Below are 27,070 nucleotides of genomic sequence, written 5' to 3'. Positions count from 1 at the left end.
ATACCCCCTACTCGACGCGTCACACTTTGTAGCCTCTGAACGAAAACAGAACGCCGCGCCGCCATCTTTACTGCCTCGCTAAGGATGCATTTCATTCAGGATTTGTTTGCGACAGAACCAAGTGCAATAAACAAAAAAGAATGGATTCACTGTGTATTCTGCCTTATTTATTGATGAAACAAAACATCTATGCCCACGGAGCTTTCAGTGTACACAAGCGAGCGGCGGCGGCCCCGCCTGCATCCCCATTCCCCACACGGAGACAAACGGAGTAGTAGTACCTGGCTGCAGTGGAAAAGGAACAAAGTACCAGGTGCCTAAAGCGGGTCGAGTCGAGTAGGTACTATGCAGTGGAAAAGCGCCATTAGACTAGAGGCAGGCTATAAGAGTAGACTACTAAAAAAAAAAAATGCATTCAAACTTTTTTTTTTTTGTGCGCACTGTGCGGATATTTAATTTTGCATTTGATTTGACCAAATATGTGGAGGCATATTTTGTACCCTGGTTATTTCGCGTTTGTAACGTCATAACATCAGTGGAGGCTGCTGACTGATTAATAATAAGCTCTCTTTATTTCGCGGAGCATAATGTATAATGTTATTTCGCGTTTGTAACGTCATAACATCAGTGGAGGCTGCTGACTGATTAACTCGTAACGTCATAAACCAACTACCAGATTCACTCGTCACTGTACATCAGTGGAGGCTGCGTAACTGACTAACTGATTAACTAGAAACTGCACATTGAGGGGGTTTGAATCACGCTACATCAGTGGAGGCTGCTGACCAGATTATTATTATATTATATTAGGGGTGGACGGTATTATTATTATTATCTATTATTATATTATTATTCCAGACAAGGCTGGATGAATTACAGACTCCGCTAACATCCCTTGTTGCCTTGTAGGTGGCAAGTATGGATTTGTTTATCTTGTTTGAAGTTGTTTTAATATGTTCTTTAATTCTTTTGCTTCCATATTGTAAATAAATTCGCAATAAATTATTTGCATTTAAAACTATTAACGCTGACTCATTCCTTCAGTCCACTCAAAATTTTGCTAATATTCCTTATGTTGTTTATGATATTAATTGAAAATAGCATACGAGAGTATTATATAGTAATAATAACACATGGCGATATACTAAAAAGCTATTTATAATTTTTGGCTGGTAAAAAATCTGGATGGCTGGTAGTTTTTAAAATCTACCAGCCAAATGGCTGGTAAGTCAAAAAGTTAAGTTTGTTCCCTGGATGTTAAGCTAAGAAGTCTGCTATATATTTTTTTTAGTTATTTAAACACTTCCACTTTAATTTGTATTATTTAATTTATTTATCTTGTTATGAGTGATTGTTGTATTGTTCAAATACATTTTGATTTAAAGTTGCTTAAGATCCAAATTAAAATGTTTCACGAGTCATTATTTTAATTTGCTATGGGATCATCATGTTATGTTAAGTTAACTGTTAACCCTTTAATCGCCAATGACGTGTTAAGACGTCATTCCTCGCCATGCGTAATCTGCCAATGACGTTTTACAGCGTCTTTGAGATCAATATTTCAAATCTCTAGGACTCCGCTCAACTCTCCAGCGCTTCAATACCGCCACCTGGTGGCCGATCGGCGAGTTGCAAAACCGGAAGTGGGGCCGGAAGTGCTTGGTGTCACCCCTATTCCGTCTGCCACTCGCTATCGCTCGCGGGACGCCATCTGGACACACACTGGATAATCGATCCGTTGCCATAACTCGATAAACATTATTTGGACGTATATAGTAGAGTTGTTCCGATACCGATACCAGTATCGGAAATGCCGCCGATACTGCATAAAATGCTGGTATCGGTATCGGCCGATACACGTGAATTGTAGCCTCCGATCCCATGATGTAATTTATCTCCTGCCGAGTCCTGCGGAGAGTGAGGATTATAAAATGAACAAGTTTTAAAGTGTGATGCTGTGTCATTTTAACAGCAGATACACTTTCTTAAATTCCATTGTCCCCGACAGTGCGGTGTGACGGGGAGCTCGGACGGGATGCGTTTTGCTGGTGTTATGATAGCATTAGCTGGAAAGATAGCTAGTTGGAACAACATCCGCTTTAACGTTACATCAAATCAGATGGTCGCCTGTCCTTTCTCCAGGACCTAACACTGTCCATGACCGTCTATCAACAATAATGCACCCACGGTGAATTGTATTTAAGTTAAGTACTGACTAGCGTTAGCTGACTAACGTTATCAAATGTCAATGCGGGAAGACTAGCGAGGTCAGTTAGCTTAGCTTGATAACGTTACCGTGTCTAAAGTTGGTGCTATTCATAATCCAGCAATAATGGCTGCAGACCTGCAAGCAAAGTACAGCAAGTGCCAAAGGATAAGAGTCTGAGGCGGAGTTTCAAAAGAGAATGTTGAATATTTATTTTGCATCGAAAATCACAACATGAACGTTCTATCTGCCACTAGCTTACAGACTGAATAGGGTATATCTGCAGAGCCACTGGGTAGCGACTAGCGAGTGCAACACCGTTTAATGTCCGTGTGGATCATTGGAGTAGGGTATATCTGCAGTGCTGCAGCCCATTGATTAATGATACTAATACAAATCTATACAATCACCTGTTGTTGAATAAATACCATTACTTTCTAGTTATTACTAAAAAACAGTATAACAGTTTCTGTAAAAAAAAAAAAAAAAAAAAAAAAGTATAATTTATAATATATATATATATTTTTTTTAATGTATGCACTGGTATCGGATAAATATCGGTATCGGCCGATACCCAAAGCTTAGGTATCGGAATCGGAAAGGGAAAAATGGTATCGGAACATCTCTAGTATATAGTATTATACAACCCGGAAATGGTTCGCCTAGATCAACATCCCATAATAGCGATCTTTTTGCTCCAGTATCATCCCCCATCGCTACGAGGAAGCTGCGGTGAGTTTCAGCGTTTTTGATTATTATTATCCATACAAACTGCTATGATCAATATATCACCCATAGTTTACTACATGAAACATTTAACGTCGGTCATTGCATTATAAACGACCCCCCCCCCCCCCCCCCTCCGGTCACCAGCAGATGATGAGTCATAACGTCTGGGACCTTGTACAGTTGAAATTTTTTATCTGGCGTCAATCGGTATCAAATTGCATTTGATGATGTAATATGCATAAATGGCTATAACTCACGTTCTATGAAATACTGCAGAAAACGATAAAAATATATTTATACTCTAGACCGTATTTTTGTATGAATGTGTGAATGAAAAAGTAAAACGTTCCTACACCCTGAACGATAGCTAATCGATGTTGAATGGGCCATAGTAATGTCAATTTAGCAATACAATTTTAAAAGTTATGCCCTGCAAAGTAGGTGAACATCTCCATAGACAAATAGAGCTGGCAGACTGGCTACAAGGATGGATATAAGCGTGGCAGAGAAAGGGTTAACAACAGGGTGACATTCACAGGTGTGCAGACTTGAGCATGTGAGGTAAAACATGCATTGGAGAAGGAGCCATGCCCACAGGAAGCAGAGATTGAGGGTGTAATAAAAATAATCGTTAAATTAGTCGACTAATCGAAAAAATAATCGACAGATTAGTTGATTACCAAAATAATCATTAGTTGCAGCCCTAATAGACACTGTGATAAAACACACACGCACACTATGGGCGGGATCCACAAAGAATGGAGGTGATTGAAGACCACGCAGGTGATTGATTGAAAATTGTATTAACAGATTGCAGAATGGGTACAATACAGTACGGCTCAATACACACAATTGTTAATTGTCAATCATCACCAATACCAGAGCATGCAAACAACCCTGTCAATCATCACCAATACCAGAGCATGCAAACCCCCCTGTCAATCATCACCAATACCAGAGCATGCAAACCCCCTGTCAATCACCAATACCAGATCATTGCAAAGTTTTGCAAACCCCCTGTCAATCATCACCAATACCAGAGCATTGCAAACCCCCTGTCAATCATCACCAACATCAGCTGTTCAACACCATGCAAACCCCCTGTCAAGCATCACCAACATCAGCTGTTCAACACCATGCAAACCCCCTGTCAATCATCAGCAAGGTGTGGCAGTACTGCACTGCTTGGCAGGGCTGGACCGAAAGACATATGTACATATTAAGGCCTGATACCATTTTCTGGGCTTTGAAGTTTCAGCAGCGATTATCAGTGAATAATCAAAGCTTCATTCTTCCTGTGTAGAGTTTCAATGCAGCAGGTACGATCACATGGGTATATGTTTTAAGATAAGATATTCCTTTACAGACAGAGATGAGACAAACAGAGACAGACGAGGAAGTGTGGGTGAGACAGATGAGTTGAGAGACGAGAGAGAGAGAGACAGAGAGAGATATGAAAGACAGAGCAAGGGTGAGAGAGAGACACACAGAAAGAGGTGGAGACAAACACACGACACGGACAAAGAGACAGACAGAGATGAGACAAACAGAGAGACAGACAAGGAAGTGTGGGTGAGACAGAGATGAGAGACGAGAGAGAGAGAGAGAAAGTAAAGTAGAGACAGTGTGTAGACAAGACAGCAGCCAGATCAATTTAACCTCCTCCTTCCTCCTCTCATGTCTTTCTCTTTCCCCATTCTATCCTCTCCTAATCCATCTCCCCTTCTCCTCCTGCCCTCCCCCCCTCCCCCCCGCTCTCCCTCCATCTGTCCCGCCCGGGCAGCGATACAATCTGCTGCTTCCTGTGACACTGTGCTGAAGCCACAACCCACTTCCTGCTGCCATCGCTGCCTAATATGGGCCTGGCTGAGCCATACAATGCACATGCATACTTAAATTTCACACCAGAGGTCCTTTTCTTCCTACAAGTAGATAGAAAGGCACACCCTGTGCATTCATACCCCAGTACCATACAATAAAAGACGAGATGGACCAAACACGTGTAAGAATGTGGAAAGAAAAAAAAATGGAAGGGGAAAAAAAAACGAAAAGGGAGATTATGTACTGGAGCAATGAACCAGAAAAGCATTACATGGGAGGCTGAGTGGATGTCATGGTTACGATGAGGAACTAACGTTGGGTGAAAACAGTTGGGCCCGGGTCGGTCACTTCCTTAAAGCGGGGTTCAATATCAACCAGACCAGCTGTGGTGATCTCTCACGGGTCTTTGCCCTCCACTGAGCATGCTCCCGGGGCGCTGGTGGGAACTGGGAGGCGGGGACCGAGAACGTGGGGGGGGGGGGCACTGGGAAATGGATGCATTTTTAATGGCAGGGAAAGTCAGGAGGGAGACCGAGAGTGAGGAGGTGAATTATTGATACGACTACAGACACAGAGACCCTAAGAGGGCGTGTGGCATGCGCAGTGACACGCACACACACACACAGACACCAGACACACATACACCTGTCAACCTGGCGCATACCAACACATGTGCGCCATGTGTTGCTGGCCCGGTCCGTGGGGGCCAGGCATAAGTGTAGAGCCATATGAAATCCGCGTTCACGGAATCGCGGACGGAATCGCGGAATTGACCAATAAAAATGGAATCGACTGCAAAACGTGGAATATTGCAGAATTTGGCCTAATCTGGATTGAAATTCCGTTTTTGGGTGGAACGCTTGGTGCACATGCGACCGGGGAGGCGGACGCTAGAGCGGGTTACACACAACACAGGCAGTCTCCCAAGCGTCTCGCTGCTTCGGTGTTTACATCGTCAAGAAGCTAATAAATTCCCCAATAAGCCCTCAATTCAGAGCAGAGCAGTATCCTAATGACTTTTATGCCTCCGGCGCTAAGGTGTTTTGCTAATGCTGTCAACGTTCCGTGGACTGGAGCCACAAAAACACTTGCGACACTATTTAACGTTAGGACATGATCGCTTCTTGCTAAATCTAGTGCACCCATCCATTTGTTTAATGCAAACGAGTCATTATACACTGCCCTTTATAATCGAAATAAACTTAAATAGCTATGAAACGTTTTACAGTACATAGGACTATAGATGGAAATGATAGCTTCTTGCTAAATCTGGTGCAATCCATTTGTTTAATGCAAACGATTGTCATTATACACTGTCCTTTATAAACGAAATAAACTAAACTAAAGGTGCCTAAATTATGCATTACTATATTTCATCACAATAAAATAAGATATAGCTAGGCTACTGACATTGTGATAATGTCAGTAGTAGCTAGCTGTATCTATTGTTTACACTTGAAATGTGTATTTTTATTTTGTCACAATATTATTTGAAAAGTATTGTGTAAAATGTAACTGTATTTCTGAGTTGCAGCACTTAAAAACATTAAATGGACTGTTATATCATATTCAATTGTAGACATTTATTCATTCCCACTTATTAGACACTATTTTTGATGGTAAAATGAGCATAAAAAGCAAAATACAGAATTCTGAAATATTAAAACGGAAAAAACGGAATTTGGGAAAAAATAAAATGGAATTTGGAAAATAATAAAACGGATTTCATATGGCTCTACATAAGTGTGCTGCATACTAGAGAAGACACATGGACCTGACGGGACATGTTAGGATCGGAATGAAGCATGACAGGCCAATACATCAACTAATACTGTCTTGTCATTCCTACGCAGACCACGGAGAGGGGGGGGGGGGGGGGGGGTTCTGAGGAATCATACACTCTCAAAAAGGTTGTGTTGAAATTGGGGATGATGGGTGTTTTAGTAATGGAGTAGTGGTAAAAAAAATAAGTAAACGTTGTCTGGGTGACCTCACCCCCAAAGAGTTTATTTACAAATAAAAAAATAAATTACAAAAAAGATACACTATATAATTGGAAAGGGAACGTGAAGGAGAATTGAAGGGGCTTGAAGAGTGGCATTCTCTCCAGGCGGCATGTTACGGAAATTAATGACAGCAATGTACTGTAGAATACACCATTTGTATCCACGAATATGTTTAGACAAAGGAAAGATGGAGACATGGGTTTAACATAACGAAGGACAACAATGCATCCTATAAACAGTACACCCATCTATTACACAAGTCTGATGTCTTCAACAGAGTAGAGACAGTACAACTACATTACACAAGTCTGATGTCTTCAACAGAGTAGAGACAGTACAACTACATTACACAAGTCTGATGTCTTCAACAGAGTAAAGAGACATCATATAGACAGTACAACACATGACACAAGTCTGATGTCTTCAACAGAGTAAAGAGACAGAATATACAGTACAACCAACCACGACACAAGTCTGAATGATGTCTTCAACAGAGTAAATAGACAGAATATACAGTACAACCACATGACACAAGTCTGATGTCTTAAACAGAGTAAAGAGACAGAATATACAGTACAACACATGACACAAGTCTGATGTCTTCAACAGAGTAAAGAGACAGGCTATACATTTGTTACTTCAAAATTCAGGTGACAGATTTGTCAAACCTTAGTGTTTGTCTTTTTCTTGTTCAGTTTCAGACCATATGCGAATTTCCCCCAGGAAGTCAGATGCATGAACAAATAACCTGAGGGCCTGCTACCTGTCTGTCTGCCCACCACTCACTCACTCACTCACTCACTCACTCACACACACACACACACACGGAACTATGTACACACAACCACACAAAGACATGAGCAATCAAACACACACACACACATGTATATATGCACATCTACTGCACACACACCGCACTCCACTTTACACACAGTATATTCACACACCATTATCACTGCACGATATGTTTCTATATTCATACAGTCTTATACTTTATTTTAAAATCTTTTTTTATTCTAAATAAGTGCTGTACAGTCAAGGAAGCGAAACAAGCATTTCACTCTCTGTGCCTGTATGAAGATCTGACATTAAAAGAATCTGATCGGAATCTGAAGTCGACTGCTTGATCACTGTGATGTGTTGAGAAATGAGACATTGCATTGCTAGTATTAACATGTTGTGTCCATTAAAAAGGGGCACGGGTCTGTTTAAGTTGGCCATGCTGTTAGGGGGCCGCCATGGGCCACGTAATACATCTATATAGTGTGTAGTTTCATAGTACAAGTATCTATAGGCATGTAATGTTAGACTTTCTTTTGGCAGTGGGATTGGGTTTCTTCATTGAGCGCACACACTCGTATGCGTTAAAATATAACTTTTGAAACGCATATAGGTCGCCCTCAGACACCTTGAGGGTATTTTGAGGGCCGAACCTTTAAAATAACAGGGATTTCCAATCTTAAAAATCACACATTAGAATGTTTCCATTCATTTCAGTTTGAATCGCTTTAGGAATGAGACACTCGTGGTCTTATGGTCGACCAGCTTGGCGTTTGGATCTGTATGCAAATATGGACTAAAGTGAAAGAAATATGAATGTAGGCGGAAAAAAAGAAATCCACAAAATCACTGAGCTAAATTGGCTGCTACCGAGCCAGAATGGGCTCCTCGTTCTCCACAGTTTCTCAGACAGTGAGGGGTTAACAGGAAACGACAGTGCATGGCAACGACAGTGCATGGCTGGGGAAATGTCTGTATAAGGCTGTGCTTAGAACTTTCCCAAACACACCGACAAGTACAGTCAGGCCCAGTGGCCCCATCCCTCCCTCCTCCTCCTGCTGCTGCTGCTGCTGCTCCTCCTCCTCCTCCTCCTCCCTCCCTCTCCCTCCCTCTCTCTCTCTCTCTCTCTGTTTACCTGGCTCTCCCAACACACTCTCACCGTCTCAGCATCCATCCCTCACTGTCCCCCTTAATCCCCCTCCGTCCTCTTCCTCACCCGGTTCATAAAATCGGTATATTAGTGGTCTTAGGACCTGAGCCAAACATCATTTTTTAATAACATTCAGGCTTTCCTGTTACCATGGCCATCCATTTTTCTATAGCTACTAGAAATGTCTGTCATGTCTAAAAGCCCAGGACACTGTACTGGGAGGGAGAGGCCAGTTGCTCATGCAGAGATCCCTGCTAACACAACACAATCCAGACTTATGTGCAACAAATCTTCCTCACAACTCCAAGCTATGCGTCTGACTGAGTCATGCATGACTCATCGTCAAATTTGAAATCAAGATTCCCAAAAAAGTTATTGTCTGTCAAATAATGATAGAGAATTGAGGTTAGGGGCTCTTAAACAACATAAAAACACACAGCCATGGAAAAACGTGCATGAAATTACATTAAAAAGGAACACACGCCAACCTTTTGGGAAATTTGCTTATTTGCCGTCTTCCCCAGAGTCAGACGAGAAGATACTGGTACCATTCTCGTCTCTGTGCGTGCAGTACAGAGAGAGAGACCTGCAGTGCGCTAGCTAGCTTACACAATGACTGGAAGTGGATACGGACCTACTGTCAAAAGTTATAAAATTCACTTTCCAGCTAAAGAGATTGGTTTTATCTGGTATTACAGTGGCTAAAAAACTGATAGCATCACGATGGATTCAACCGGAAAAAATGTGCCGAAAGGTCTGGATTCTTACATATCTCGATGTGATTTATCTAGAAATATCTACAGCAAGAATTTTGGGTCTCAATGAATCCAAATTGACAATGTGGTTAGAAGTGGTGGAGAGAATAAAAGCTAGCATATAATGGTAGTGTCTGGTTAGGAGCGAATGATAATGGATGGATTATCCATTGGGGGGTCCAGGGTGGGGGGTGCGAGCAAGAGCATATGTGTGTAGGGGAATAGATAGCAGGTATCTTGTATAAGACATTTATTTAAACTGTGATTTAATTTGATGTGCACTGTTAACAATGCTTGTATATCTAATCGTGTGTTGTCATGTTTGTTTATGTGTTTGTTTAAAAAATTATAAAATAAAATACAAAATTCACTTTCCAACAACTCCAAAACTGACTTATTTACATGTTGTGACTTGGATATTTACCACCTGCAGAAATAACAATGTAAAATGAGACGTTGCAAGTTTTTAAGCAAATACATATAGTCTGGACTATTTTCTTGACAAACAACCGCCGGCTGCGCGCAGTGATAAGCCGCAGCACTAAAGCCCTGTTGTAACTTCCGTCAGCAAAACCACTGTGACCAGCTAACCTACAGAAGAACGACTGCTAATCATGGACCACTTTATAAGAGGAAGGTGATGATGAATTCTGGACAAACCAGATCCAGGACCTGATCTATTTGAACCAGGATTTACAGAGAGGGAACTACAGGTCGTGGTAGCGGAGCGGACAAGAAGGGGGGCTGAGCCAGAAGAACAGGCTGAGGCTGTTATTGTAAACACACAAGTCACAACATGTAAATAAGACAGTTTGAGTTGTTGGACAGTGCATTTAGTTACTAAGGTCCGTATGCACTTCCAGTCATTGTGTAAGCTAGCTAGCTAGCGTGCTGCGGGTCTCTCTCTCTCTCTCTCTCTGTACTGCACACAGAGATGAGAGGGAGGGGTACCCATCTTCTTGTCTGACTCAGTCACTCAGGGGAAGACGGCAAATAAGCTAATTTCCCAAAAGGTTGGCGTGTTCCTTTAAAAACACAAAAAAGTAAACAAAGCTGCATTCTAAGTTGTCTTTTTGGCCAGAGGTGCTCTGAAGCGGCGGCCTGACAGGAGGAGCAGAAAGGATGGGTGAAGGGTCCTTAGTGAAATTGTTTCTTTCTACTACGGGACAGTAAAGGTCTTCAGAGTCTTTCTTTCTACTGCGGGACAGTCTTCAGAGTTGGGTCTGAGTGACAAGTTACTGCAGTTAAAACGTCCCATCTGACGTTAAAACCCTTCAGCCACCTCAAGAGAAACATGGGCTTTTCGTAGACCCCGCCCACACGCTGTGTGAAGGACAGGTGTTGGTCGGTCTCTCAAAGATCTCGACCTGTTCCACCACCCGCCCCTGTGGTCCAGAGAGGGTGTGTGGGGTGTGGTCAGGTGGTCAGGTGCCCCCCCCCACAACAACACAGCTCTTTGGTCTTACTGATGAATAATGCGCATAAATAATAACATCAGGCATCACAGGGGACTTAAACCTCAGGTGGCCTCGTGATGCCTGAATGAATAAACATAAAAAAATACATAAAAGATGTGTATAAAAGGTCATGAAGACCATGGCAACTCTGAACTCTGACTCCATTGCCTATACCCTAAGCTCTGTTACCCATACTGTACAAACTTTGAACTATGTTGCCTATACTCAATTTGTACCTACCTACTGCTTTCACTGTTCAACTGCCATACTATATTCTATACATATCCATTACCTACTCTTACTAGTTACGCGGCTGGCCAGTATGACTTACTAGTTACTACCATAGTGTCTTTATACCTATATCACTGTACATATTAATACTACAACGCTGTACTCTGATTAGCACTATACTCAGGAGTACCAATTAATATATTTTATACCAAGTTTAACTCAATCAGCGCCAGACCAGAGTATAGTCGGGTTTTTATCATCATTTCTTTTATTCGATATTTCCATTCATTACAGGCACACGGACATCTGGGTTAACATGGGGACTCATCCTGAGAATGCCAAAGTGCAATACCTGCCGCATCCACCCAGGTGGCAGTATCGAGCACCCTTTGAAACATTATATCTTGGCCTGTGCGTCGATCAAAAGTCTCCGGACGGGGCGCCCAAGTGGCGAACCATGTAACGCGCTGCGTCGCGGCACGGCCGACCGGGGTTCGATTCCCGGACCCGCCGTCATTTGCCGAATTTCTTCCCTCCCACTCTGTCTCCCGTTCTTCCTCTCTCTCTCTCTACTGGACTGCCCAGTAGTAAAAAGCGATAAACGCTAAAAAATAAAACTTAAAAAAAAAAGTCTCCGGACGGATTTTTATTGGTCAGGCAAGGGTATAACGGTCGGATTGAGAAGCGTGAATTGCTCCCGGTGCATGATGTGTGGCGGATTATGTTGGCGACACGATCGACACCAATACTGGGACTCGCAATCAGATAATTGGAATATTCTTTTTGGGGTACATCCTAGTGAAGGTAAGGCCTATGGTATCAATCCTGCTGTGATCCAACCATGATTTCACTTCGATCACAATATATTACTCCACAACGTGTGCCGTTGGCGACAATCAAAGCATCAAAAAACGACACCCCGGGGGGCAGGTGGCGCACGGAGATTACGTTCGTCACCAACACCGGGAGACACTGGATTCGCCTGTTCGAATCCAGCTCCCGGCGTTGCTATCAGCTTGGCTGGCCTCTCACACTGATACAATTGGCTGTATCAGGGGGTGGGAAAGCTGAAGGGTGGGTCCTGGGAGTTGTGGACAGCGACCCCTACAGTTCGGTCGGGGCGCCTGCTCAGCAAGGGTTGGAACTAAGGAGAGATAGTGTGGCCTCCCACACGCTACTCTCCCCGGTGAGAACCTGCGCGGCCAGGTTGGCCTGCCCCAGGCTGCACATGCGTCGGAGGAAAGCATGTGACAGTCTCCGGTCTCCCAGACCAACAGTAGGGGAAAGTACGCAACAACCAGGAAGGGTGGGATGGGAGAAAAATCGGGAAAAAGGAGGGGAAGAAAGATTATTAAAAAAAAAAAAAAAAAAAAAAAAAAAAAACGACTTTCATGCATTCATGATTAAACATAATACAGATAATATAGATGAGATTTCGAAATAGTAGCGTGTACAGGCGAGAAACGGCAACGTTTTTAGCGTTGTTTTCTGGGATTAGACAGGATTACTCTAAAACTAGTCATATTCACCACGGTATAAAACGGGAATGTATGGATGAAAAAATTATTTCTTTAACACATATTGAACGATAGTCGATGTCAAATGGGCCATAGTATTATATCCATAGCTAGAATATAGTTATAGCCCTGCAAACACCGCCACGTATTCCTATATTTTAGAGCGTCTGCCTTTTAACAACACATCGCGCATATCGCTGTGGCGTCCATTGAGTTAATCACCTGTACATTGTATACTACTATCGCACTTTACTGTTACATTTGCACTCTGGTTGGATGTCAAACTTCTTTTTGTTGTACTGTACTTAAAAATACTCACTTCATACAGTGTAGCCACTGGTGAAATACCACTTTAAAAGATGCCCGAGAGGGGAGGCCTTCAAGACAATGAAAGAAAAAACCTCATGATGTGTCTGTGTGACCAAAACACCTCCTCCCTCTGACAGCGCCTGATAAAAATAGAGGCCCTGTTTCTACAGCCATGAACGATGAATCAGAAGACCAAGTGTCATCATCATCACACGTTCTCAAGAGGAGCAGAATAAAACCAGGCCCGGGTATAACCCACAACTCTACCTCTACCTGCTGATAAACATAGACAAGACACACTACACACACACTGGTGACAGGGAAGTGAGAGGGGGAAGTATGTGTCTCATATTATACGCTGCGTGGGAGAATATAGCATACATACAGTATGTCTGTTTTTACACACACGCACGCAAGGACAAGGTCATCATGGTGGCAGCGATAAGACTCCTTGACCGGAGGCCAAAATAACTGGATGTTTTGTATAGTATAGTTAGGATAGCATAGTGACATAGGGTAGAACTGTATATTGTATAGAAGTGTACATAGGATTCATTGCCTTTTGTATTTTATCTTAGTATTTTTATCATGTCCATTTTATTTCTATTATTATTTGTAATTTTTGCACAATCGAAGCGGGCATGGCCACCTTCATCTCACTATATGTCTTGTGTATGTGATGAATAAAACTCTTGAATCTTGAACATAATCCCAACAATAGACTGTGTAAACTGGCAGTCATCTCACAGTCCTACAGTGTTTCCAGCTAGTCAGAGAGAGAGAGAGAGAATATCAACACAGTATTCTGTTTAATAGGTCATATCCCAGCTACTTATTCAGGACAGAGTGTTTGTTGTTCATGCATCTTAACCCCACCACCGATATTGCAGTATACACGAGTAAACATAATATTCTGCGCATTACCATGGAAACAGCGTTTACCACAGACTGCAACATGCAATAGTAAAGGGATTTTTTTTCTGTTACATCAGTTGTTTGAAGGAACAACTCTCTGGACATTCTCTCGCATTCAGGCCCAGTATGGTACTGCATCTGATGAACCGTAGATATTTTCTGATACGACATTACTTCGGCGACATGCAAGGAATGGGAAAAAAATGTAAAGACCCAGCAGCGCTGGATTGAGACGGTTGAGAATCGAATACACCTCAAGGAAAATAATATCTTGTTTGTGCAGTAGGATTCACATAAAAAAAAAAAAAGGAAGTGGGAACTGACAACTGTTGCTGTGATTAGAGGATCAAGAAAAGAGGGTGGGGTCAATTGAAAAATAGTAGTGGGAGAGGTCCTGATGTCAAGTAGCCCAACTTTGAATTAGGTTGCTAGTAAAAATATATGTATATATATATATATTAAAAAAATAATTATTCTACAGATTTTTTTTTAACCGCCTATAGTAATATCCAACTATGACAATTAATCCAATCCTCTCCATTGGCTTAATAGGAGACGTCTCTCACATTGTACTTAATTACAAGTTTAGAAGGAGAGGGTAAAATGGGAAATAGGGAGAAATTGTGAACTTAGACCATTTAAACCACATGAGTTGATTCAAGGCCATGAGTCCCTGAGGGAGTTGGGGGGGGAAACCAACTATACATGCTCAGAGCTCTTAATGGCCCATAAAATCATTACCATAAACTGGCTTACGCTGCAAGCGCACCACCGTGGAAGCGCCTGCATGGGTTAAAAGACAAGAGCTTGGGAACTCTTGGACATTTTAAATGTTTTTTTTTAACCATTCCGTCTCCGTTTGTACCCGTCTCATACCCCTGTCTCTCTCCGTTGTATCACTATCACCTTGTGCTGTTCTTCTCTCCCTTTTTTGTGTCTCTCCACTCCACCTCCCCTCTGTGTGTTTTCCTTCCTACTCCTCTGACAAATAGTCTGCATTTATATATATATATATATATATATATATATATATATATATATATAATTGACAAAGCACATTCTACCCTTCATCTGTACATTCACTGATATACAATTAACACATACAAAATATGTTTGTTTATTCAGTTTTGATGTTTTTTTTTTATATCTGGTATATGTCCAATTCGGCCAGACACAAACCATGGCTGCAGATGGTGAGCCGGCTACAGCATGGCTGTGGTGAACGATCTGATCCGTTAACAAAGGTGGGCCGGGCCTGCTAGCCCTCAGCCACTTACTTTGGACCAATGGACCCAAATACTTCCAGGCGTGAACTGTATGGAAAACATATCCTCGAGTCTGAAACACTGGAGGGACTTTCATTTAGACTAGAGTCTCACCATTTGTGGTGAATGTGTGAATATGTATAAACTGACTTATGTCTTTGTATTGTTACTTGATCTTTTTGATACCAACAAATATTATTTGTGTATGTAAAGTTTGTTTGACTTATTGTCAAGGAACCGGTTTTAATAAATGTAAAAAGAAATTGCAGCTAGTAGTTTCATTACATTTACAGATGTGAAAAAGAGCAGGTAGTAGTTTCATTACAGATGTGAAACTACAAGGTAAGTACTGTACGTACACTTTCCACAGCAGTCCCACAGAGGGGAATATGAGGACTCAAGTGTGGAACTAATCTAATTTCCCTTGGCAGATTCTGGATCAGTTTCTCCCCTTTAAATATGCGGTGGGTGGAAACACACACGCAGTATAAAGTGTACGCTCATCTTCTCCCTTTTCTGTAGATTCACCACCCAGACTGTCATTGTAAAGAAGACCGGGGTTTGTTTGCTTTTATTACTACATTAGGAGTAAAACCAGAGGCCTAAATTGAAGGGTTGTTGCGGACAATCCTCCAGTCTCTCTCTCCGTTTCTACTCCCCCTGTAGTCACTCACTTCCTCATGTCTGCCCCTTCTCACAGGTCTTAGCATGCCACACACAGACACACACACACGCTGCAGGCTACTGTCTCCACAAGTCAGCTACACACAAACAGGCATGGGTGCTACTGGCTATATTCCTCAGCTCTCTTCCTCTGTGTCTGTGTCTGAATGGTGTTGGCCACATTCACTCAAAACCCCTCCATTTGGAAACATAGAAAAATGCAGTTACAGCCACACTTTTTTGCTCCCTCAAGATCTAAACCCCTCAGCATTCTTTGTGAGCTGACTCATCATCGGTTAACTGTGATCCCCTGGCAACGTTTATCCGGCATCTCTCCCGACGTCGTGGAAACACTGAACAGACGTTTTTTGGACGAGAGGTTCTCCAAGTCTCGTTCCTCTGCGCCTGACCGCTCGAAGACGCAGAGGAGGGAGGGAGGAGAGTCATCTTCCTGCCTCTGCGCTGAAGCCGTCTGAAAAGGGGGGCCGTGACGGGCAACTCTCTCCATGCCCTTATTTGGAACCTTTAAAATCAACTCTCGCTGCTTCACAGAGTTCAATTCCTTTTACAGGTTGGAGCACATCCTCAGCTGAGGGGGCCGAGATTCTGAAGAACAAACCCCACAAGAGTCGTATGGAAATCATCGCTCCGTTGTTCTGACTTGTACGCTCTGCGTTCTCATCTGCAGGCAGTAGGACGCAGAGTCAAGACAATAGGCAAGGAAAGGTGGGGGGGGGGGGCAAAAGTCAAAATCAACTCCCTTAACCTTGACATTTTTAAGTTAACTCGGACTCATGCGATCAAATCAGAATCTGAACCGATGAGATAATGATAAGGAAAATATCTAGAAAGGTGTCATCAACATTGATATTTCATATAAGCCTACGGGTTATTTTTGAACGGGTAATCCTTCTTGCGTTTATACGAGTTGGGAAATATAAACAAGAGAAAGAAATCCAGAGACACAGTAGAAGAAACACTGGTGAAAGGTCCTCGCCTCTCTACATACTGTAATGAGAACGACAGTGTGTAGAACGATGTTTCTACATGATGTCTCATGGAAGGTTTGTGGACAAATCAATTGAGATAAATGTTGAGTTCACAAATCAAATCTATTCAAATGGAAAAAAGGGACCCAACTAGTGTCTCAACTCCGCAATCAAATCAGAATCTAGGGGGTTAAAGGAGTGTCCAGGCCGGCGCAAACAAAACAAACCTGATAGTTCCTGTAAATAAGATTACAGTCCCATCGCTAATCGCTCCCAAAAATGTCACCCAGGCAGGAAATGGTTGTAAAAGACTTGGTAATTGGTATTTTTTTCAACCCTGTGGCTAGTCAGACCAGGCTAGGACAGACCAGGCTACAGCTACAGTCAATGAAGAAATAGATATTTGACGGAAGGTATTACTGTCCGGTGGTTTGTTTTAACATTAGAACCCAACTTAATCGTGCGTTTGCAGACACAGCGAAGGTTCTGTCGGTTCCAAAGGTTCATCCTGCCCCAACTTTTCCATCTGTCTGAAAACGGACACCCTTTTTCAAGGCGGGAAAGTTGTGCCGTAATTTCTCCTCATTGTTCAGAATAAAAATATATGAATACAGAATGGGGGGGGGGGGGCATTGTTATTCCGGCATTATTAAAAGGAGCAATAGGTGGCTGTTGATTTTGGGTAGAACTTTTAAAATCCTTAAACCGAATTGAACAATGCCCTTCCAAATCAGAATGCATCAGGAGGCCTCCAAAGCCACGCCCCTCTAGGTAGATAATAACAAATGAAAATTGTTGCCAAAAAACAGCGGCCACCTATTGATCCTTTAAGTCGGTACCGGAGGTGGTCACATGGCTGGAAAAGGGACAGGGGTGGGATGTTTTGATGACTTGTTGTGTGTGTGACGCACCATCAGGGGTTTAAAACACCTCTGAAGAACATTAACTAATGAAGGTTAGCAGCTAACCTACAGCAACCAAGAAGATAACTCCGCTGTCGAAGATGTGTGCGAATTACAGACACAGCTGTGCCTTTGAAGAGCGGTATAAATGTGCACGGCTAGCACCTCAACACTTCACCTGCCGAACGCTGCCGGCACACTAGACGTGGTTGTGTTACACGTCACTCCTCCGATTCCGGAACGCCGGCGTGATAGTGTCTAAACCCCCACGCTGGGAGCGGCATTATGCCGGATTTGTTTAGTTCAGTGTACAAAAAGGAAGAAGAAAAAAGCTATGCCGGCATAATGGGGGTCTTCTTTGCAGTAACATGGCGGGTCTCCGTTTAAAAAGGGGGCTACAGTCAGCCCTGTCCACATGGATACTCCTCATTGACAAGAATAAAAAACAGACAGCCACAACGGATCAACGTAGCCGCAATCCTCACTGACCAGTGAGTGACCACAATAGGAATGAGGAACAAAGGTAGGAGATGGTAGTCCAATTGACCCCGCCCTCTTTTCCTTTGTCCAAGGGAAGCAACAGTTGTGATTGGAGGATCAAGAAAAGAGGGCGGGTTTGGGATAAGTGCTTGCACTTCCCGAATCCTAAGTTCTACTAAATGCAGCCTTGCTGTTATCAGTGAACAACAGTATCATCCTACATGGGTTAAGTTAAGGTCAGGAGACATGAGAGAGCGTGTCTGTGATGGAGGATGATATAAAGCAGTTTTACACTGACTGATGTCCATTATGCTCCATTAAAGAGAAGCTCTTCGATGAGTATACTATGTGTGCACGCGCGTGTGTGTGGCCATTAGCTGTGGCCACTGCTGACCATGCATTAAATCATTATAGCATCTCTGCCCACAACAAGCTTTGGTTTCACTATGATGTCATACCCAGACTGTCTATCGGGCCATGATGATACCACTTTCTCCTAGGCTCCCAGAAATTACCCACATGGCTTTCTGGACGTGCCTTGTGTTCGTAAATAGGGTGTCCCACCCAAAGGCATCTACAGCAACATAGCACTTTGTCCACTCCAGACCCCTTGATGCTATAAATTAATCTGTGATGTTGCCAGCGTTGTCACATAAAAGACAACAGCAGTCTGGAGAAGCTAAATGACACGCCGAAATGAAATACATAAATACATATATATATATATATATATATAGCATTATATTATATAATGTAATAAAAATACATTATTATATATTTGACATTTTAAATGTCTCTTTAAAACGATACAAGGCTTTTGTAATGTACATCACTGCATAATAAATGAGCATCTCTCAGGACAAGGTGCAGAAAGCAACGTGTGTCTGAGGTTCACTAGGCTGGTTCCCATGCCACAGGTGATGCCAAGGTTTCTAGGTTAGTGGTCAGTCTTTTCTCACTTCCCCTTCTGGCCGCTCACCCAGCTTACCGCTGGTAAGACACAGGCATGTGTTAGTCTATTAAAGAGGGTGCGAGCTCAAACCTCTTCTAAATAGTTTCCTACCGGGTGTCACAGTCTAGATAGGTTCTTTTACAGTTCAAGGATTCGCCAGCATTCGGCTGCCTGTGCCAAATAAAAGCACATCAAGGGCTTTTCTGCGAGTGCTGGTGATTCCTTTAGACTACACAACTCTGCAAAGAGACGGTTCGGCGCAATGTTCCCTCAAGAACACAATCTCTCCGGTGAAAAAGTTAGCCTGAGTTCCCGTCGGGCCACCTTGTAAAAAGGAGCAGTTAATGTCATCCACCAGGGGCCGAGACGTCAACAACAAGTTGGCTATACGCCGAGGGCAAGGGTCGGGGCTGAGGTGGCGTGGACGACATAATCCCACGAACAGAGACGGCGCATAAAAGGAAGAAAAAAAAACAGCCGCCACCGAGGAAACTGGATTTGTCACTACGGAGACAATAGAAGGTTTTGTGCACCGAGCAACGCTTATAGCAAAGTGTCTAATCCAAGGGGGCAGGCTGACATAAAGGCCTATTTATGCGTTCGAGAGGAGGGAGGGACCCGACAGGGGGGGGGGGGATTGCTACAGAGATGCGGGTAGTAATGATTAGGTGTTGGGGGGGGGGGCATTAACACATTGTCTGCCAGGCATTGTGCCCATCATTATGCCCAGTCTGCCAGTGCTGTAACCCTATGGAGATGTTTACCTGTCTGCCAGGCATTGTGCCCATCCTTATGCCCAGTCTGCCGGTGCTGTAACCCTATGGAGATGTTTACCTTCTTTGCAGGGCTATAACTTTTTAAATATTATAGCTATATCGACATTACTATGGCCCATTCAACATCGGGTATCTAATGTTCCGGATGTGGGAACGTTATATTTTTTCATTCATACATTGTCGTGTTAATACCGTCGTGAATATAAGTATGTTTTAAGGTTTTCGGCAGTAATTCCAAAAACGCAAGTTCTAGGCCCTGACGCATATGATAGATTATCGATTGGCGTTTCTTTCCTATACACGCTATATTAAAAAATTCAAATACATATGATCGGTATACATTATGCTTCATCATGCGTGAAGGAAAGGGGGGGGGGGTCGTTTATAATTCCTTGATCGTCAGTAGCGTCTTTTTTTACTATGGGTTGATACGTTGATCAGATGGATTGCCGTGAAATGAATAAACAATCGGCTGAAAATAACGTTAGTTTCCTCTTACCGCTCGCCGATGAGACTGGAGTGGAGGAAATATATTCCAATTATTTGATGTCGATCTGCTAGATCCATTTCCTGTTTGTATGACGCAATAAACGCCAAAATCATATTTATTATTGTGTTTCGAAAGCGATCCCAATGCACTCAAGTGTATCTAGATCCACGCTACAAGATATTACTGCTGGAGGAATTTCCTCGATGCACAGAGCGCCACTTCCGGTTTGGCTTGGAGTGTAACTCGCCCGACATCCACCAGGCGGCGGTATTGAGGCGTTGCAATATCAGACAGGGTCCAGCTGCAGTCCCGGAGGGAGGCTGGATGAATTATGAATGCCATGGCGAAAAAAATGTATATTGATCCCAAAAACGAGTTAACTCGTTTCTGGCGCACAACGCATGGCGGGCAATAACGAGTATACTCGTTTTTGGCATCCAATGTGTTAAAGCCTCTGTCTCAAAGCCAGACATTTTAAAAAAACGGGGGAGAGGATGTGAGGATAAAAGCAGGCAGCCATTGTTATTGTTAACGGCTTCATCACACTAACAGTAGTGTAACACACTGAGGACTCTGAGTCTTCTGAGGGGAGTGTCGGCATCTCATCCAGATAAGGCAATTATTCCTATTCCATTATAAATAAAGGAATTCCCACAAACACAAAACACAATTACCTCCGAATCCTATTGTTTTTCTGAAGGGTAGGGGGGTGATCAAGAAAGCTGGGAAGTACTTGGTCGGACAACTAATTGCATCGTCGTCATCATCATCATCACCACCACCACCACATGCACTGCTAATGTTATTAGGGAGAGGAATTCGGTATTTACTTTTGTTGGGAGGGATTTTGCACGTAACCTGAGTCTGCGTTTTGTGCGCGCCGCTGAAATGAGACGGAACGTACGTGTAGGAAAAATAATTAAGCCGACAAGTGGTGACATGAAGAGACATCCCGGCACAGACTAAACACCCTCCCATAAAAGCCCTGCGAGCACAGCAGCACGGATGACGTTTGCTTCCATCATCCCCCCCCCCAAAAAGACAGATGTGACAACATAGACAAACACCCAAAAACAGCAGCTATTTGCCTGTGGGGGCCGTAGAGTCGATAGTTTTGATAGGTCGAGCCAAAAGAGATGACGCCAAGTGGAAACCAACCACTGCTATTGTTAAGCAAAACGGTTCTTTAGATGTTAAGCGTCTTGCAGACAAAGGGGGAGTGGAGACACAAGAGAGACAGAGGGAGAAGACAGTTTCCCGGCTTTTAAGTTGGATCAATAAGCTCAAGAGTGCAAAAGGGAAAAAGTGGAGCAGCCTTTTCCTCTCCTCCCAAGACCCACCTTGGCTTTGCTCCAGTTATCTACAGCTTCTAGACTAAGTACACTACACACAGACCAACTTGTTATGTCCAAAGCAAGGGTGGAAACAGCAGAATTACACCTGTGTGTATTATGCATGCGTGTGTTCTGAGCCTCGAGGCAGACATATTGTTGTACCAGGGGGTCATTTAGTCACAGACAAGACAGATACCGTCGCAGAGTCATAAGGAGGAACTCCTCCGACAATAACAATGAATCATAATGATATCATGCCTGCCGACGGATGCACTTCCTGTACCACTGGGCCCAGGGATAAGGAAGAGGCAGGAATGCTGATGCATACCGTGTAGCTAGCTAGTAGTCCGAGTGCATAGAGAATGTCACACTGTGTGGTTATGACGACAGCGAGGTGTAGAGCTAGTAGTCTGAGTGGTCAGAGAATGTCACACTGTGTGGTTATGACAACAAGGTGTAGAGCTAGTAGTCTGAGTGGTCAGAGAATGTCACACTGTGTGGTTATGACGACAGCGAGGTGTAGAGCTAGTAGTCCGAGTGCATAGAGAATGTCACACTGTGTGGTTATGACAGCAAGGTGTAGAGCTAGTAGTCAGACGATGTCACACGGCGTGGCCCAAGACATTAGCAATGTGTAGAGTGGTCAGACGATGTTGCACTGCGTAGCTATGACGACAGCAAGGATTCTATTGAATGAAGTATGGGAGGGCAGGTTGGAATGTGATACAATGACATTCCACCACTATCATGTGGAAACCTTTTAATAATTGTAGTACTTTCTTTTTCGTTGTTGCAAGTTTCATGTTCCCACAAATGCTGCGTGAGTTTCATTACAATAAGGTCTCCGAAACCAAATCAAAACCCATTCCTTTCAAAACTGTATGGGGCTGCGGGGCACCAATCTCTTGATTTCTGTAAAACGTTTTCTTCTTCTTTCTTTTTTACCTGACAGAAGTGATGTGATGCTGTATGGGGGGGTGGTCTAACTTTTTGACCCATCAACTGCAGCTCTGTGTCAACATTTACATTCCAGGAGGCAGGCGGACAATGAACTGCAATGTATGACAGCATTCCATTCTTCACCAGTATTATGCAAGGTGACATGACCCGTTTAGGATTGGCCAGCCACTCATTCATTCATTCATTCATTCATTCAATGGAAAGTCACTCAAACCACACTATCCCATAGAAAGATCAAACGGGATGTGAACATACACGCTCATTGTTGAGTGTCATCATTTCTACAGACGTGCAAGAAAAGGATGACATCATTAAAGAAAATGTCTAGACTGTTTGTTGTAAATGTTAGGACCGCCCCCTCTTTATCCATTAGTCAACTTATTAATAACTAGGTTTAGAGCTGGCCGATAATTCAATATTATCGCATTGTATCAGGATCACGCTGTGATGAAATGATGACATTGTTTCACATGTCATCTAAATGAATGATAACCACATATTAACTAAAATGTATCTCAAAATGAGATACCTCTCTTCAATATTTGAGGGGATGTTATTGGAAAATAACTGCGTTTTTGGCTTTATATCACACCTTACATTGTCATGCATTTCAAGGCGATGAACAGCAATTGGATCAACAAATATTGTGATATCCTATATTTATATTGGAAAGAATTCCAGATCATCGTGATATGGATTTCTTAGTCGACCAAGACTTTATCGCTTTTGCCCATCATGCCGAGGACAACGTTTTTAAAGTGAAATACTAATGAAGTGGCGATACTCGAGGACAGAAGATAATAAAACAGGCCTGTTATCGTACTGTAGGGTGTGTTTAATGTTGTCAAAGTCAGCCAGGAGAATGTGTGGCAAACAAACAGCAGCCCTGGACCAACCCATGGGCCAGGGCAGACAGATGGAGAGAGGAGAGATAAGCTTTAGATAAAGAACTAGTTGCACAAGTTAGTCTTCAACTCTAAATCCTTGCATTCTAAACCTCATAGCTCAAATGCCACCGGGCCCGGGGGACAAGTGACAATTAGGTGCGGGACTGCGGAGGGCCACACAGTTCGGATCTAAAAGGAGGGGTAGAAACAGGCCAGAAAAAGCCCTAACGAGGAGTTGTGGCTTCAAAGCGTGTAATTGCCAACTGCACAGGCTGTAACAGGATGTGGAATTCGTGGACTTGAGTGTTCCATGCAACAGAGCAATTTTGTTCCGGGTGCAGCCCTCCCTTGGCCTGCCTGCTAAAAGAGGAAAGCTTAAACGTGGCTGTGGCACCGACTGTGGATGACAGGTAGTCCACACAATGTCCCTTATTCTAGAAAACAGCAAATGCATACCATATAAATATAACTAACAACAGCTAGAGTGCAGTGCACTATGATAAAAGTACTATAGCCATAGTGTGGCAGACAGATTTAAAGAGGGGGGGGGAGACTAGCAACTATGTTGTTGTCACCTGTGTGACCTGACGAGCTCAGCCACCCTCACTTGTGAGTAACTCTGATGGCTGACGCGTTTGAACTGGCAGGACTGAACTACAATGTGGACTATACAAACATAGAAGTTTCTGACTGCCACTAGGCTGCTCAGCACTGGGAGCTGACACACGCAAACTATCTATTCACTGCAATTGTCACACACAAAAAAGTGATAGATTGTATAAAGTGCTGGGGGCTACGTCGGAACAAGTTAATTCAGCCACAGAGTAGATCTAGTTTTACTATTCCTACCGAAGGAGTTTCTAGATGTTTTTTTAAACACGTTTCACACTCATCTTCACTTAACACACAGAAAATCAAATCGATCGTCTGGAGATTTGATTTTCTGGTTAAGTGAAGATGAGGGTGAAACGTGTTTTAAAAACAGCTCGAAGAGTAAAACTAGATCATATCCCTCAAACAAATACTTCTTACAATGAACATTAGCTGTGTACGGTGAGTCTAGAAAGGCACCGTTGCCTGTGCAAACTATGTGATTGTGTAGCAGCTCGAACACAAAATGTAGCCTGTAAACACAATGAAGAGAGCGATCCGATGTGACCCGCTGTACCCACCTCATTGTTAGTCCGAGAGTGGAGATCCTCTCCTGGTGAGCAGTTTGCTTGACTTCAGATCTAAAAAAGCCGGAGGTTAAAAAGCAAAAATAATAGAATAAAAAAAAAAACGTCAAAAATCGGCAACAGACATCTATACCCGCAAGGGGGGGGGGTCAGCCACAAGCGGAATATAAAGAAGCACACCTCGACGACTTCCTGGTTGTGGAGCGCAGAGAGGGAGGGGGTGAGAGGGAGGGGGGAGAGAGGAGATACAGTACTGGAGCGGGCGCGTCAACTCCAATCACTATCCCACACTCGTTTCTAATAACCAACTCGAGCGCGGCGTGGGGCAAAAAGAAACCATATATAACGCCAAGAAGAACGACAACTTCGTGTTCACTTGATGTCGGTTTGTTGCGACCCGGTCCTCTTCTTCTTTCTTGTCACGGTGCCGTGGGTTTTTTCTTTGCCCGACTTTTCTCGCAGTCGTCGTAGGTCTGTGTGTAGATGCATCGGTGTCTGTCTGGCCCAGCCCCGCCGGCTTCAAAGTAGGCTCTCATCTCAAGCTCAGCTCGAGCCCTGGCCCCTCCCCCTCCGGTGGCTCACAGCTGCGTTCCACCCATTTCGGAAAGTCGGAAATTTCGGAGTAGGGTATATCTGCAGAGCCGCAAGCCCAACGTCTGGGCGGGGCTTCGGGGCTTGTACTCTGTTTGAGACGTTGGGCTTGCGGCTCTGCAGATATACCCTACTCGAAATTTCGACTTCCTGCGCTAGGACAACATGCCGGTTGAGAGGCTATTCTCAAGCCGTTATTGTAATTAGGAAAATCAGGCATGATTTCTCAAAAAAAAAATCTTATTTATTTAATTTTTAATTTTTTTATGATTGTCTATTGCAACATTCAGCCCTACAAGCTCAGTTTAAATTAGGGTAATAGATAGCCTCCTCGCAAGCCAGACAAAATCTTGCATGATTTCACAATGCAAGATAAACATCATTGTAATCTGTTTGTCATCTTTAGAATACACTTTGAAGCTCAATTCTCAACATAAAAATACAAGTCCATTCACATAATTCATCTGCATATATATATATATATATATATATATATATATATATATTTTTTTTTTATTATCTTTTCCCCCCTCCTTTTTCCGATTTTTCTCCCATCCCACTGTTAGTCGTTATGCCAATTCCCAACCCCCTTCCTGGTTATTGCGCACTTTCCCCTACTGTTGGTCCGAGAGGCCGGACACTGTCGCATGCTTTCCTCCGACGCATGTGCAGCCAGCCGGCAGCCAGCCTGGCCGCGCACATTCTCACCGGGAGAGTGTAACGTGTGGAAGGTCGCACTACCTCTCTCCAGATCCTACCTGTTACAAAGGATCAGATTAAACCGAATATATATATTTATTTATTGATATATATTGCATAGTATTTGTATATCGTTTGATATCCCCTGTATATTCCTTGTACATATACACGGAATATCCCTTTAGCCCAGACCATAATAGTTCATTCTCCTATTGGACAGCGGTCCACCGGCGCCAGGGACCGGCCTCCGGAGCCAGGTTCAAAGTCACCGTCAAGATGTGTCTGGACATGCCCGACCTTGCCCAGGGATACGCGACAGAAATGAGAGTGGAACTAGTTTGTTCACCGTGCGTATAAATACGGCGCAGGTGAATGTAGAAGCCCCTTACCTCCTTACCTCCTTACCTCCTTACCTTCCTTAGCATGTTACCGATAAGTTGAAGCCTCACCCACGATACAACGTGCGGTGAAGTATGGCCTGTTTGGCCCCAGAATAGAGCATTGAGACCGCGTGCGAATTAGTAACTGAATTGTCAGAGTTTGGCGCTATACCGTCGAGTGCGACATATTTCTATTAGGTAAATAATAGTCTATTTGTGTATAGTGTATCGTGCGGTTAAAGTTCTACAGTGACCAGCATCTCCAACGCTTCCTCGTATTAGCTAGAGTTCTTATCCAGGCTGGGCCGACCGCATGGCGCTTTCACCCGAGGAGACCTAGACGAGAACCGTATGGACATGTACACTGGATTAATCTACCCGACGACTACATAGCCCTTTGCGGCTGGAATATATTTGCTTTGGTCCTGTGATTTATGGAGCGGATAATCGCCGACGCCTGCACGTGTTGGATTTACCCCGAGAGGAGTCAAGTCGAGTCGGCGCCTCAGACAGCCTGAGGCCGACTAGCTTTCTTCACTGTGGAGCTACAGTCTACAAGAGAACCAAGCTGTATTCGTCTGTGGATCAAGAGGCTACTGCACCGGCTTCTGTACCTGAAGTCTCCCTAGTCATCGTTGACCAGACGTC

The 27,070-nt window shown here is 43.4% G+C and overlaps 1 protein-coding gene across 2 annotated transcripts in view; it reads right to left on the bottom strand.

The window, feature by feature from the left end:
* vaspb (vasodilator stimulated phosphoprotein b) overlaps positions 1-25,244 on the bottom strand; it is a 78,879-nt gene extending 53,635 nt beyond the window's left edge. For both annotated transcript variants that reach the window (XM_084315467.1, XM_084315468.1), the window contains exon 1: positions 24,747-25,244. In XM_084315467.1, coding sequence (XP_084171593.1) covers positions 24,747-24,751 — 5 coding nt within the window. In that variant the 5' untranslated portion in view covers positions 24,752-25,244. The remainder of the gene's footprint in view (positions 1-24,746) is intronic.
* Between the last annotated feature and the right edge of the window lie 1,826 nt (positions 25,245-27,070).

The sequence above is a fragment of the Notolepis coatsorum genome (assembly GCF_963971535.1).
Source record: "Notolepis coatsorum genome assembly, chromosome: 1".
NCBI lineage: Eukaryota > Metazoa > Chordata > Actinopteri > Aulopiformes > Paralepididae > Notolepis > Notolepis coatsorum.
The sequence above is the reverse complement of the archived record's forward strand: the minus strand, read 5'-3'. Positions and strand labels throughout refer to the sequence as shown.